At 43.1% G+C, this 15,543-nt stretch overlaps 1 protein-coding gene across 1 annotated transcript in view; it reads right to left on the bottom strand.

The window, feature by feature from the left end:
* The window catches only part of ABCC4 (ATP binding cassette subfamily C member 4 (PEL blood group)), a 294,246-nt gene that overhangs the window by 99,960 nt on the left and 178,743 nt on the right, over positions 1-15,543 (bottom strand). Inside the window, exon 20 of the mRNA XM_066380684.1 lies at positions 7,536-7,615. Coding sequence (XP_066236781.1) covers positions 7,536-7,615 — 80 coding nt within the window. The remainder of the gene's footprint in view (positions 1-7,535; positions 7,616-15,543) is intronic.

Genomic DNA, 15,543 nt, shown 5'->3' with positions numbered 1-15,543 from the left:
CAAGTGGCCTTCAAGAAACATGTCATACATGTAACATAAACAACCTCAAACTTGTTTCCAAGTATTAATTTAAATATTCATGTATATATAATCAGCCCCAAATGTAGAAAGAAGTCACAAAGACCAGTGGCTTACAAAACATCCAAATAACATTATTAAATATTGACTAATATCACACATACACACAAAGACTTGAATAAACAATTGGTGGAAAACATTAAAGAAGATGTTATAGAAATGAGAAATACTGAAAGAATTACAAACCCACATATCACAGATATATATTACAAATATTTCTTGCCTGATCAGGCAATGGCTCAGTGGATAGAGTGTTGGCCTGGGATGTAGAGGACCCAGGTTTGAAACCCTGAGGTTGCCAGCTTGAGCACGAGCTCATCTGGCTTGAGTGTGGAGTTGCCGGCTCGAGTGTGGGATCATAGACATAATTCCATGGTCGCTGGCTTGAATGCAAAGGTCGTTGGCTTGAAGCTCAAGGTCACTGGCTTGGCTGCAGCATTCACCGCCCCCTCCTCAAGGCACATATGAGAGAGCAATCAATGAACAACTAAGGTGCCACAATGAAGAATTGATGCTTCTCATCTCTTTCCCTTCCTGTCCCTCCCCAACACCACTAAAAAAAAAGGGGGGTCTCTTTCCTTTTGGGAGAAACTTTAAGATTTCCCATTATATATTTGTATTTGTGTGGGCAGTTGTAGGTTTCAACTATATTCACAAAACAACATATCAGCCCATCAAATATAAAAAATGTGCCTATGCCTATATTATTATAATTATTAATCATGAAATTAATTTTAATCATTAATTAAATTTAAAACATACAACTATTACACATGCATGGCACCTTTATTAATTAAATCAATCACTTTTTTATGAGAGCCTGTGCTGCTGTATTTATGCTATGGTATTAGGAAGTCAGTCAAACATCTAAAAATGTAAATGTTAATTACTACCTATATGTTTTTGTTTGTTTACTCAAATACACTATGGTTAGAAGGCTGAAGTCCTAGTCAGAGTCCCCTAAGGCAGTGGTCCCCAACCTTTTTTGGGCCACAGACCAGTTTAATGTCAGAAAATATTTTCACGGACCAGCCTTTAGGGTGAGATGGATAAATGTATCACGTGACCGAGACAAGCGTCAAGAGTGAGTCTTAGACGGATGTAACAGGAAATCTGGTCATTTTTAAAAAATAAAACATCGTTCAGACCTAAATATAAATAAAATGGAAATAATCTAAGTTATTTATTCTTTCTCTGAGGACCGGTACCAAATGGCCCACAGACTGGTACCGGTCCGCGGCCTGGGGCTTGGGGACCACTGCCCTAAGGTGATAACTCATGTCTGAGGTCTAAAGACCTTTATACTATTTGCATTTTAATCCCTATTTTCACAAAGATATTTAGTTCTAATGAGTGAAGAGTTATGTTCTAGCTTAAATGACTTGGTTTTAAAAATACTGTTAATACTCAAAGCAATTATGATTTTTGAAAAAGCAAACAACATGTTTGAACAACACTTCGATAAGCCAGACATGTACTGCCAGCCATTGGCTAAATTATCTGATAAGCCCAGGGCAACCCTGAGGTAACCTGCAGACTGCTGTGATTTTGTATTCTATAAATTACTTATTTTCTATGACATATCCAAAACCTTCCCTCAGTTCTGGCCTACGCCTCCAAGATGCTTCCTCAAAAACGGGTCTTTCTTCTTCACTGCTGTGTCCCGCCTGCGTCAGTTCAGCGGCAAAACGCCGCACGTTAGCCCACTATTCCTGCAACTTCCTCACCTCAATGCAGGACAACAGTGAGTGACCACGTTGTCAGAATCAGCTGTGTCACTGTATCGTATTAGCATGAATACGAATAGTTAGCTAACCAACAAACAAAGCAAGACAAAAGATAAACAAGACCTACAACTGTCCACACACATACCAAACTTTTGTTGAAGTTCAAGGGACAGAATTAGGTTAATAACTTCTATCTGACCAGCAAATGTGCTCACATCTGAAACAGAACTTTCTTCCCTCAGTCATTTAGTCAGTGAGTAATAAAATCTGCGCCTGATTTCTGACTTGCTGCTACCAAGACTACCAACTGTAGCCATTATGACGCCAATTGGAGGGTTGTGTTCCTGGGGCTTTTCCCTCAATTCCTCAGCAGCAGAAGTTCTAAACACATGAAGTTCTAGTCTAGAGGTCCACATTTCTGAACTTTTACAAAACGAAAATAACTATCAGTCTTACAGAAAAAGGGATCCAACACGCATGCTCTAGATTAAAAAGTTCACACAGATAAATGTAATTACATTAGTTCTATACCTATTTGATTTTAATTCTCCAGAAAAGCATAAGCCTGTGCCTATCTTGAAGAAGAAAAAAAACACATTAAATAGGACAGTTGTAGTTTGAATATTCTGATAAGTGCAGAGCTATAGCTATAACGCAGGATGTCGAGGCCCTGCAGGTTCACACTGGATTCAGTCAGACCAAAGGACATACATGGAGCCAAAGGGCCGCGTGTCATTCCCGTTTCAGGCTCACGGGGGTGTGCGAGAGACCAGGACGGGAAGGAACTGCTTCTGGCGGCGGCAGAGAGTGAACAGGCGAGGAGAGACTGCGCATGGGGGCGAGTACAGCAACCTCTATGGGTTGCCTGGACCAACCTGGCTTTCCGCCAGAGCCCTGTCCTTGATCACAGAAGGCGCTCACATTAAGGCAGTGCACTAAGGTGCTATGTCCTTGGTTACATAAGGTGTGGGAAAACAGCTGTGTCAGGCTTGCTTGCTTGTACTCTGCCTGATTATTGCATCAGCATGTGGCCGTGCCACGTGTTTCTAGTCTCTGTAAGGCTACGGGTGCTTGCCCTCGGGGAGGACTACGGATGGCTTGGCCGCCACTGTGACGGTCTGGTCCATTTTTGCTGTTTGTTCGCCTCCTGCCATGAGGAGCAGTTTTTCCCCTTCCTGTTTGCTCCTCGGCCGTTGCAAGACTCTATTAAACGAGAATGGCCCTATGCTTTCTGGCTCCGCAGTTTTTCTACTGTCTGCCTGAATCCAATGTGGACCTGCCTGGCCTTGGCCATTGTAGGTGGAGCGCAGAGCGCATTCCTAGCAGCTGTGGCTGATGCAATGCTGTGCGAACACTCCAGCACCTGAAACCCTCCTAGGCACACCCAGGAGGGAGCTCGCCCACTGTAAGGAAGTAACTCAGCGCCCACCAGGCAGCTTCCTGACCTTTTCAGCCATTGGCTGTGAAGGACACGCTGTAACACCCTATAGGCTGAACCTGTGTATATAAGCTAGCTTACGTCCTCAATAAATCGGATCTGCATCACTGAACCTGGTCTCCAGAGTCGGGTCTGTGCGTCTCAGCCATTCTCACCTCCGGTGGGCCTTGTCCACAGGCCACCAGCATTGTGTAAGGCATGATGGATACGTTAGCTTCTGGTCGCAGCTGAAGACAAGTGAGCAAGCCTAAATGCAACCATTTTCCCCACAAGAGCTTAATTCCCTGTTCATGGGAATATCTAAACTCTGGATTTCAGTTTACTTCCTGCCCGACTGGTGGTGGCACAGTGGATAGAGCATTGACCTGGGATGCTGAGGTCCCAGGTTCGAAACCCCAAGGTTGCCAGCTTGAATGCAGGCTCACCAGTTTAAACATGGGGTGGTGGAGAACGGGATCACTGACATAATCCCAAAGTTGCTGACTTAAGCCCAAAGGTCGCTAGCTTGAAACCCAAGGTCACTGGCTCAGCTGGAACCCCCCAATCAAAGCACATATGGGAAGCAATCAATGAACAACTAAAGTGATGCAACTACAAGTTGATGTTTCTCATCTCTCTCCCTTCCTCTCTCTCTCTCTCAAAAAAACAAACAAAACACCCCCAAAAAACTAGAGATGTAGATAGGTAAGAATCACTTCCTCTACAAGACAACACCAACAGTAACTTCTTCACAAGGAAATTCCCAATTCTCTTTAATCTCAATTGTTTCAATGGACTCAACTGTTAGGTTTAGAAGGAATAACATTCTGTGAGTTTCTGTGAGCTCAGGAGTTGCTGCTGGTCATGAGGATTGTTACACAAAGAATCTGATGAGAAACATGAACACTAAGGGCCTCCCGATGTCAGCAGCAGGTTTTGCTAATGGCATTAAAAGCAAAGGCAGACAGGCAATCTTCTACTCTCTCTATTCTGAAAGGGGCTAACAAACCTCTTTAGAAGCGTTTGATGAGCTGGACAAGACGCCTAAAAGTCATTTCCATTTCAGTTTCTCATGCAAAGGGGAGGGTGCTGTTGTTCACACAATCTTCATGACAAAAAAAAAAAAAAAAAGTAAAAAAAAAAAAAAAAGATAATCTTCATGAAACTGGCATGTTTTACCTGACTAGTACTTCAACTTTAAAATTTTATTAGAGAACTGAGTAAGGTAGATCAAATTTCCTTTAAAACACTTACCCCCCCCCCAAAAAAAAACCCAAACTAGATCAACTTCTTAAGCACTGCCATGAGGTGAGTCAAGCTGACTGTCATTTTGACCTTGCTTTGCTTTAATTCAGGAACCTATTTAGAAATGTAATGAGCAACCCTCTTCATTCGGCTCAGCTAGCAGAGCTAATAGGTTTCTAATTAATTTCCAGAAGATGGATGTTATAACTAACAGGTTTTAAACATTTGGTTGATTGGGGAAAATGAATTGAATATAATGTATTTGATTTGGAAAATTAGTTTTCATTCTGTGTGCTTACCATAATAGTGTTTATTTTAGGTTTACATGATTCCATTAAGAGTCCCAGAACACCACCAGGTTGTTTTCATCCTTACAGAGTTCTATCCAACTTTAAAAAAAAAAATCAATTTACATTTTGATTTTTGTTGGCCTTTATTTGAGGGCAGGTTAAATATTCATTTTTGTGGCTTTAATAAAAATCTTCACTTCCTAATAAAGCAACAGGCCCAAATACTTCAAAATGATCCCTGTGCTCACTCACTGAATGCAAATCCCTCTGGAGAAAGGCTTCTGTACAAAATGAGATGAACCAGTTACTGCATTGTTTATGAAGTTTCACTTGATTCCTCCTGACAACCATTTAAACAATGAATGTTGGGAAATGTCCCTCAAAGAATCAACAACAATGGCAGGGATCAGAGCTTTTGTATTTAGCCAATACTATTTTTAAAAGAAGAAAATATTTCTTCCTGAAGGGATTATGGGAAGCCTTATTAAAGACACCTGCAAACAAAACAAGTGACAACAGATCTTTATCATAATTGATAACTGAGTTATCCTTCATACAAAAGCTCATTTCTTGGAGACAATGACATGGAGATTTACCTTTGCTCTTAGATTCAAGAAATCGGCTAATTGGGACAACTGGTATTCAACAATGATAAGATTCACCAAGAGTAAGTGAACAAATCATTTTTTTAAAAACCTTGTCTCTCAGGTTAAAGAAAAGCAGAGTAAGACAGGAATTTTCTCTCTTCAGGCTGAGATGTTTTTATACTAAAATCAGGGAGCATCTATCCCTATTTTTCCATCTGCCATGCAAACATATGTGCATGACACGTTTTGGCTAACTATGAGCTAAACCTGGGTCAGACAGCTTTCGACACTCAACCTTGGCCTCACTTGCAGTCGCAAAGAAACAAAACTTCTCGTAGAATCAGCTCAAAGTAATTAACAATCACATCAAATTATGACACTGTTTTAATGAAAGATTGCTTCTTGGAGATAAATTACATAGCTAAACCCAGCAGGACACATTTATAAAATAAGTTTGCAGAAGAGAAAAAAAAAAAAGAAAAATCAGACACCTTTGTGATAAAAGTACTCTGCCTGGCTGGTTAGCTCAGTAAGAGCATCGTCCAAAAATGACACGGTTGTAGATTTGATCCCCAGTCAGAGCACACCCAGGAAGCAACCAATAAATGCACACAAGTAGAAGAATGAGTGAATGCTTCTCTTCCCCTCCCTTATTTCTCTTTTCTCTCTCTGTCTCTCCAAAAAAAAAAAAAATCAATCAATAAAAAATAAATAAATAATATATTAAGCCCTGGCTGAATAGCTCAGTTGGTTGGAGCATCACTCCAAACCACAGAGGTTGCCAGTTCAATTCCTGATCACGGCACATTACAGGAAAAGCTCCATGTTCCTGTCTTTCTCTCTGTCTTTCTCTCCCTGTCAGCCTCTCACTGGGAAGAAAAAAAAAAGAGTCCTCAGCCTTAGTCTCAGCTCACTTCACATTGGTTAACAGTAGATACCTGTGCCCATGGGCTGCATGTCTGCAGTCAGATGGTCACTGGCTCATTTCTGTGTGCCTAACAGCAATGCCTGTAATCATCTCAGACCCACTACTGATTTTTGTGACATAGTTAATTTTCCAAATTAAGTAATTCTGGCTCCTTTTGTGACAGTGGCTTCAGTAGAGACAAAAAAGAGGGGGGACTATCAGGATTGAGCCAGCACTGCACACTCCAACTGTACCATTTCTGCTTCCTGGCCTTAACATGAGTTCATAATTAGACTACTGTAAACTGGCACTAAGGGAAAGTGAAAAAGGTTCATGAAGTTTTAGCAACAACAGCCGCAATTTCAGAATATGTGCAGCCTTTGATTAATGCATTTCATTTCCAAAATATACACTTGGAAATTAAGAAAGTCTCCCAGCCTGAACCACTGAGAAGTAGACAGAATTAAACAACAGAAAAAAAACATCCCACATGAGCAAGAACACTGAATAAGGAGATGAGAGATGAGATGACCCAACATTACTCTCTAAAACCTCAAGTTCACAGACAAAGCAATTGCTTTATAGAAGGTATTTCTGCGGGATTGTTGGTTTTCTTTTAAAACAGACACCTTAAGACTTAGAGCAATCTACGTGTGAAAGAAAAGCTGCCTAGAAAAACAAAAACGACATTTTCTGAGATGACTTTGATCCTATACTCAAATTATTGACTTAATCAGACTTGCCTTTGAAGGCTTTGCATCTGCAATAACTGCTCTCTATTGTCCTTGTTAACAAAGTATTATTTTCACCTTATTATTACTAATCTTTTCTTTGTAAGTAACCACACCTAGTTTTATCCACCAGAAAAAAAAAAAAAAGTTCAGTAATATTTTTCCTTTGTGGTAATACAATGCATAATTTAGTTAATCTAGGCTATCTTTCCGTGAGAGGTGATTGTTTCTATATTATGAAATGTGCTCACTGTAAAGTGAACTTCACGCCAGATACCTGGAAGGCAGATGGAGAACCACTTAACAAGCATGTAGCTGCTTCGAACCAACCTCGACATGACTGGGTAGCCACTCCTACACACGAGGCATTACTCATGTTAACTTACCCTCCAAATCATCACCACACCTTTCTTTGACAAACATGGCCTTATATTAAGATAACATGACACACCATTAGGTTGACAGGCTCACCCTTAGCCCCGATGAGAGGGCCTTGAAAAAAATAGGCACTTCTGTTTTTCCTTTTGAGAACTTGACATTACTGTTATGTTACCTGGAAGAAATCTAGAAAGGTCAGGGGCAGCAAGTCATCCATATGTCCAATGTCTTTGGAGAAACGATTTAAAATTCTTCCTGCAAGAACAGGATATGAGAAATTACTCATTTCCCCAGATAGGCCCTTTAATAGAAACAATTCACAAATAAATCAAAACAATATTTTAAATGCATGTGTTTTTAATATATTACATATTCATATGAAATAAGCTGATGTCAATGGTAAAGAAAAAGAAAATAGGATGATACCTAAAGAGAAACAAAAATACCACCAAATGGCAGTGGGCAGGGAGCTGAAATGTGGCCCAGATTTGTCAAGACTGGGGGAGAAAAAGCTTCTGACAATATCTGGAGATGTTGGTGGATTTGAGAAGGTCCCCCCCCCCTTTTTAGATCCCATATAATACTTCAATCCAAGTACCGAGTAGGTAAATAAACAACTGCAAAATACATGAACTAACCCTAATTGTTACACTAATTTTGCTTTCATTATCAGAATTCATTTCGCTAAGTGGTACTTTTTAAATAAATATAATTATAACCTCTATTTTTTCCCCCCAGGATGTTTCATAGCACCTCACATTTTGGGAAAATTTGGAATCCTGCCCTTTTCAAGTTGTGAGTTTATCTGTGGGATAATAGGTGATTATTTTCAGAAGGGTACCAAGTATCAAACACAGACTCACTCATAAAACATCCAAGAAGACAAGAAGAATATAGGCAGAAAACCAGGAACAGTATTTAATGAGCAGAGATCATTTCTTTTTTTTTTTTTAATTTTTAATTTTAATTTTTTATTTTTTTACAGAGACAGAGAGTGAGTCCGAGAGAGGGATAGACAGAGACAGACAGGAACGAAGAGAGATGAGAAGCATCAATCATTAGTTTCTCATTGCGCGTTGCAACACCTTAGTTGTTCATTGATTGCTCTCTCATATGTGCCTTGACTGCGGGCCTTCAGCAGACCGAGTAACCCCTTGCTGGAGCCAGCGACCTTGGGTTCAAACTGGTGGGCTTTTGCTCAAACCAGATGAGCCCGCGCTCAAGCTGGCGACCTCGGAGTCTCGAACCTGGGTCCTCTGCATCCCAGTCCGACGCTTTACCCACTGCGCCTTCACCTGGTCAGACTGAGCAGAGATCATTTCTTATCACTGATTTTATTTCTCCCCTCAGAATCCAAGAAAACAGTATACCATAAAAGCTTCAGAATCGGCCGATCAGAACTAATTCCAAATAAATATCTAGTTTTTCAAATGATTCAATTTAAAAAAAATGAACACACACACACACACACACACACACACGGCCTACTTTGATGTAGGCAACTCTTGAGAAATGTGTTTATCTAGGCCCTGAACTTCTGTAACTGAAGTTTCAAGAAAAGCAGGGGAGAGACACAGAGCCTCCACCTGCTCTTCCCAACTTTTCTTTTCTTTTCTTTTTTTTTTTCATTTTTCTGAAGCTGGAAACGAGGAGGCAGTCAGACAGACTCCTGCATGCGCCCGACCGGGATCCACCCGGCATGCCCACCAGGGGGCAATGCTGTGCCCCTCTGGGGCGTCGTTCTGTTGCATCCAGAGCCATTCTAACACCTGAGGCAGAGGCCACAGAGCCATCCTCAGTGCCTGGGCCACCTTTGCTCCAATGGAGCCTTGGCTGCGGGAGGGGAAGAGAGACAGAGAGGAAGGAGGGGGGGGGGGTGGAGAAGCAGATGGGCGCTTCTCCTGTGTGCCCTGGCCAGGAATCGAACCCGGGACTCCTGCACGCCAGGCCGATGCTCTACCGCTGAGCCAACCAGCCAGGGCCTCTTCCCAACTTTTCAAAGGCGACTTCCTTCCTTCATACCAAGCACAACTGGACCACGAGTGGCGAGAGGCTGGGAGCTGAGCCTCCAACTGCCCGAGAAATGCTGCCTCGGCAAACCTCCCACAGGTGCCTGGGCTGAGCCAGGAAGCCCCGGATGCCCATGTGTGGAGCTGGAGCAACTGGAGGCTTTTGTGCTCAGCCAGGCCACGCCATCATTGGGCTTTAGTTTTCCTGTCTCAGCTTAGGAAACACAGACTCCAGAAACCATACTTCAGCAACACCTTGGCAGCCCCAGTGACAACTTTTCTTTAGAGGGTAAATCTGAGGATTAAATGGACTCATGCATGTGAAAGAACCCAGTCACAATGCCAGACACATAAGCAGTGCTCAAACCTCCCCCCCCCCCCACACACACACAAAAAAACATCTCAAGGTGAGAAAACTACTATTACTCAGGGGTTCTGCAGCATGTCACCGGGGAAGTCCACTAGGCACCCTGGACCCTCGGATGGTCGACTGGTCAAAACGCAGATTCTGGTTCAGGAACTGAGGGTGGAGTTTGAGATTTGCCCATCTACCAATCTCCCAGGTGATGCCCTATCTGCTACTTCCCAGACCAGCTTTGAAGGACAAGGGGTCCAGTTATTATTTAATCAGTTGTACTTTCGGAACATGAACATGAGATGGGCAATTTTTCATATATTCTTATGGACTCTGTGGCCTACCTATTTTTTAACTTCTCAAAGTATCAATAGCAAAATAAAAAAAATATGTCAAAAGATGTTAAAGACATAGTTTAGATGCCTGTTATGTATTCAATGGAAAAGTACAACTTTTTAACATATGCAAGATTCAGAAGCACCATAATAAGGTTCAGCTTTAAAAATGTTGAAAGCAATCTTCACATTAAAAAAAAGATTAATTAGCCTGACCAGGTAGTGGTGCAATGGATAGGGCACTGACCTGAGACACTGAGGACCCAGGTTTGAAACTCCAAGGTCACCAGCTTGAGTGTGGGCTCCTCTGGCTTGTGTGCAGGCTCACCAGCTTGAGCCCAAAGGTTGCTGGCTTGAAGCCCAAGGTCAGTGGCTTGAACAAGGGGTCATAGGCTCAGCTGGGGCACCCCGGTCAAGACATATATGAGAAAGCAATCAATGAACAACTAATGTGCCACAATAACAAATTAATGCTTCTCATCTCTCTTCCTTCCTATCTGTCCCTGTCTGTCTTTCTCTCTCTTTCTCTCTCTCTCACTAAAAAACAAACAAACAAAAGATTAAAAAGCTACACAGAGATAAATAGTATGTGAAACCATCCTCTTTACCTTTTACCAGATGTGAGAGTCTCCAGGTCTGAAACACCCACAGTTGGCAAAGAGTGTAAAATACAAACCGCTGAGAAAAGCCATCTCCCCACAAGGCTATTACAATCCCTGAGTTAAATGGCAAAGGTGGTCAAAACAAAACTCTTATTCACCAATGAGCGGAGAGTAGAAAACATGAGATTAGAAGGTTCAATTGTTACTTCCTTGCTCTAAGAAACAAGTAAGAGAATGAATGATGTTTGCAGAATACTTCATTTGGCTTTGTGAAAGACTGTTGTAATCAGAGCTATGATTTCAAGTTCATGGCCTTATAGTCATAAAGTTTTCTCAAAGTTCTCCAAATTAAATCGTTATGATAAATTTCCTTCACACACATGCCCTGACTCTTCATCCAAATGACAGGTGGCCCCCGGTACAATATCTCCTGGGATATAGCACAAAGGGGATTCACTGAGACCAGAGGGACCCAGTCCATTTTCAGACTGCCCTGTTAGATAGAACTTCTTACATCATATTAGAATCCTGCCTTCCTGGAACATCCAACCTGTGCTGCTATTCTGTCCTTATAACCACGCAAAATGGATCTATTTTCTCTTGATTTAACAGTCCTTCAAATACTTGAAGACAAGTGAATCATGTCCTTTCCAGACTTCTCAAAACCAACTAGGCCTTGGTGCCTCACTTATCCCTCATATGGCACAGTGTCCCAGCCTCACCAATGCCTCCTGCCAAGACTCAGATGGTTGGTCTCAGTCTTAGTAAATGCCTTGTACCTAGGATTAAAATCAATATCCCAGGTACTGTTTGATTACCTCAGGGTAAAGTAGTAACACCATCTCCCCATTCTGCACAGCCAATCACGATATCAACAATCGCTGTAAATCTGGTGGTTGAGCCACTTTTTGGATGTAAACAACAAGTCTGAAATAAGTCAGTAATATATTTTATATTATGTATAATTTTAGTTTTTCTCTATGCTCTTATTTTTCTAGCATGACTTATATAAAAAAGTATAGAAAAAGGAGAGAATGATTGGGAAGGAGGGAAAGGAAAGGAGTGAAGGAAGGAGTGGAAGGAGAGTAGCAGGAGAACAGGGAGGGGCAGGGGGCAGGAGGAGAGAGGGAGGGAGGGAGAGACACAGAGGGAGGGAGGGAGGGAGGGGTACCTCCCTGGCAGTCCTTCTATCAGAGAACCTCAAGGTCCTCCTTGCTGCTCTGGTTCACATTCTTCTACCCCATCCACAAAACAGAATATCATGAAACATGTTACAGAATCTTGTCAAAACACAAATTTGTAAGTGTTTATACACTATGAACTAATTCTACAATCTACGCTGGAATCTGTCACCTCTTGAATTCAGACTGGCCTCCCATATCCAGGATTCCTCAACATACTTATAAACTGTTATTTAAAACTTATAAGTTTCTATGTCAAGTCTAAGCCCTATTTTTTCTTTTTTGTTAAAGGAGGTATATTTATGTATCAAAATATTGAGGTATATTTACATCTCATAAAATTCACCAATTTCAGGTGTGCGATTCAATGACTATCAGTAACTAAATGATGTAATCATCATAAAAAATCAATTTTGAGGCATCTTTATCCCCCCGTTAACATCCTCCAGGCCATTTCAGGGGACTCCCTATTTCCCACCCAGCCACAGACAACCACTAACCTACTTGCCTTCTCTGTAACTTTGCCTCTTCAGGACACAACACAGCATGGAATAGTACAGTACATGGTCAATGTGTCTAGCCTCTTTCACTCAGCCTAACATTTCTGAGGCTCGTCGGTGACACAGTGTGTGTCAGTAGTTCCTTCCTTTTGAGCCCCATTCTTTAGCATGGAAGTGGTGTTAGGTACCAGCAAAAACCACCTCACATCAGGCCACACCACACCTGACACTGAGAGTTAGGAACTCTGCGATACTGTGAACCTCTTTAGACTGTATGTTGCCCACATTTAACCTCACTGATGGGTCTAGATCCCAACTCTTTCGATAAGGACTGGCCATTGGTCTGAGAGCTCTGCAGCATCCGAAGTCAGGACAGCTGTGTCTGAGCCGGGCTCTGGGTCTGCGGGAATGTGTAGGGGTGCGGTAGGGAGGACAAGCAAAAGAACCACCGCCCCGGTGAGAGGCAGAATCTAACTCCAAGCCGTCTGTCCGCGTCCCTCCGAAAAGGCAAAGAGAATGACCTGTACCTTCCAGGTACCAGGCCAAATGATGGGGCACAAGTGATCCAGAGGAGAGGGTGGTTCAGTGGAGCCTAGAGACGGCCCCTAGGCTGAACAGCATCGCTGTGCACATAGGGAGCCATGAAGGTGGCCAGGCCAGACAGAACTTCCCGCATCGTTCTACAGACACTCCGTTCAGCTCCCACCAGCACAGGGGCAGGAGCAGGAGCTGCAGAAGTCTCCGAGCTCAGGATCGCCCTTGCCTGTGCAGTTAGGAGCAGGTCATCAATATGGTGGCTACTAAAGAATGTTCGACACAGAAAGAGCAGCAGGAATGAGCAAACTATCACTGGAGAAACCCGAGTCCTGGTCCTCCTCTGGCTCTCAGTAGCAAGAGGCCTTCAGGCGACTCATCCAACCTCCACTGAGAGGCAAATCCCTTATCTGCAAAACAGATGATAATGTTTGCCTCCACTACTTCACAGGATAAAAGATGATGAGGATAAAAGCTAGGCTTATCAAGGCACCTTCTAAAACGCAAGGCAGCGCACACGTGCAGGGTGTTGTTCATATTATCGTCAGGGGATTTTAGAGCTTTTAGAGGCGTGAAGGGTCACTAGGGCTAGTGATCTCCAAAATCTGCTTGTGAGGATTGAGATTTTTACCAAGATGCCTCGAAGAATGAGACAGAAGAGGAGACGGAAGGCCAGGTGTGCCCAGCTCCAGACACCCCACCCGTCTCCCTCACTGCCCCACGCCCTACCAGCGGCCCCTCCCAAACAGAGCCGCTTACAGCCATCCGGACGTTCATACAGAGATGGCCTTTGAAGAAAGGGGTTTGCAGCTAACAGAGATGTTCAAATCCCTTTGTCAGTTAAGCTCCCTGTGATAGAGATGAGGAGACAAGGGCCAACCCTGCTCAGGGTGAGGCAATGCTATTTCATAATTGGGTGGGTGCTACTACCAAGCCATCCTGGGATTTCCACACTGCAGAGAGAGGGGACCCACAAAGACCCACTTTTCAGGCCTACTTCCCTCAATTACCTCTGCTGGCTCTGACATTTTTCTAAGGAGAGAGTCAGGAACCATTTTTCTTTTTCTGGTTCTCCGCCTAATCTTCCCTCGCTCTCACTGCGCTGTTTGCATATGCATCCCGACTCTTATCTCCACTGCCAATCTGCCAGGCCTTCCTCGGGCTCTTGGCTGGCCTACAGAACATCTGAAGCTTAACATATCTAAGCTGAACAGAATTCCTTTGAAGTACAACCACAACCACTCATGCCTAACTTCTCCAAGGTTGCCTTAGACCTCTGCCCAAACACCCAACCTGAGAAATATTCGGTCACTTTTGACTTACCTTCATGTCACATAATTATCAGCAGGTCTTAACCTGTTGTTTAGAACAACCTCATTTACATCTGTATTTCTTTGTCAAATCAAATCTATCAAGGTTTTTGGTAGGAACGGCGAGAAGAAAAGAGACACCGACCTCACCTCCCTTCCATCACTTCTGGCCCTGTACCCCTGTTCTGACGGGGGCTTCCTCTCTTCTCCTCACCAGCCAGGACTGTCCTCAGCTACCACCCACTCAGCTCTGTCCGTCCAGATCTCAGCCTTCGCCCTTTCTCCTCCGCGGAATGTTGGCTCCCTGGCATCTGCCACTCTCTTGAACTTCTCTACCTTTACTGGAACAGGGTTGGAATAAGTAGGCGGCCCTCTCAGGAACCCTCCACAGCCCTGGCCACAGCTACTTGACCAATGGTGTCCAGAGGTAGCTAACCCACTCACTAGCTACCAAGTCATTCAGATTGGTCCTCTCAAGAACATGAAGTGGAAATGAAGGCCAAGTTTGCCCAGCTCTAGACACCTCAGCCTTCTCACTTACTGCCCGTCCCCTCCCCCTTCCCGAACAGAACCCCTTACATTCATTTGGGTGTTCATATAGTGAGGGCCTGTCAATCAAGCCCTCCTCATTTGAACTAACCATACGTAGATTCTGCCACTAGCAACCCAAAAGCTTTGATCAGAACAATTACTATATGTCTAACAAGAGATCGCTGACTAAAATTATATGGAAAAATGGATTTTATAAAGTAAAATTTTCAAATTGCTAATTATCCCTTTAAGTAACAAACCATTTTTATTTTAATCATTTTGGCAGACTCTTTCTCACATGAGTGACAGATTTCTGTCATCTTAAACAATAGGGCATAATTCATCCTTTCTTGACAACCCAGAACTAATATTTTGAGCGTCAATAGTTTAACTGTTTTTAAACATGACAATGTCATTTGGGGCTCCTTGAGATTACTCAGGATGAGCCCCCACTCCCCAGACACTACGGTGTTACATTACTGAGCTCTCTGCTGACACAGTGCCTGGAGCCTGCCTCGAGCCTCCAGTGTTACTTTTAGCGATGAGGACTGAGGAGAGCCCGCAACCACAGAGGGCCTAAACTGAGACCCAATAAACACTCAGCAAAGACATCAGCAATTTTCAGTTTTAAAGTCACAGTTTTTCTGACTTTGATGACAGACCATTTCAGCTCGCTGCCGGCTTCCCCCTGGAGTCTGGCTACATCTCAGAATACAACACAGTATAATCTATTTCGTGGTTTCTCCCCTTTCCATGGATAGTCGTCTTGAATTTACATCTAGATCCCACAGCCTTTGTAAGCATGGACCATATTTCATATACAACC

This window comes from Saccopteryx leptura, chromosome 4 (genome assembly GCF_036850995.1).
Source record: "Saccopteryx leptura isolate mSacLep1 chromosome 4, mSacLep1_pri_phased_curated, whole genome shotgun sequence".
In the NCBI taxonomy this organism is placed as follows: Eukaryota; Metazoa; Chordata; class Mammalia; order Chiroptera; family Emballonuridae; genus Saccopteryx; species Saccopteryx leptura.
Note: the sequence above shows the minus strand (reverse complement) of the source record. Positions and strands in the feature narration are given on the sequence as shown.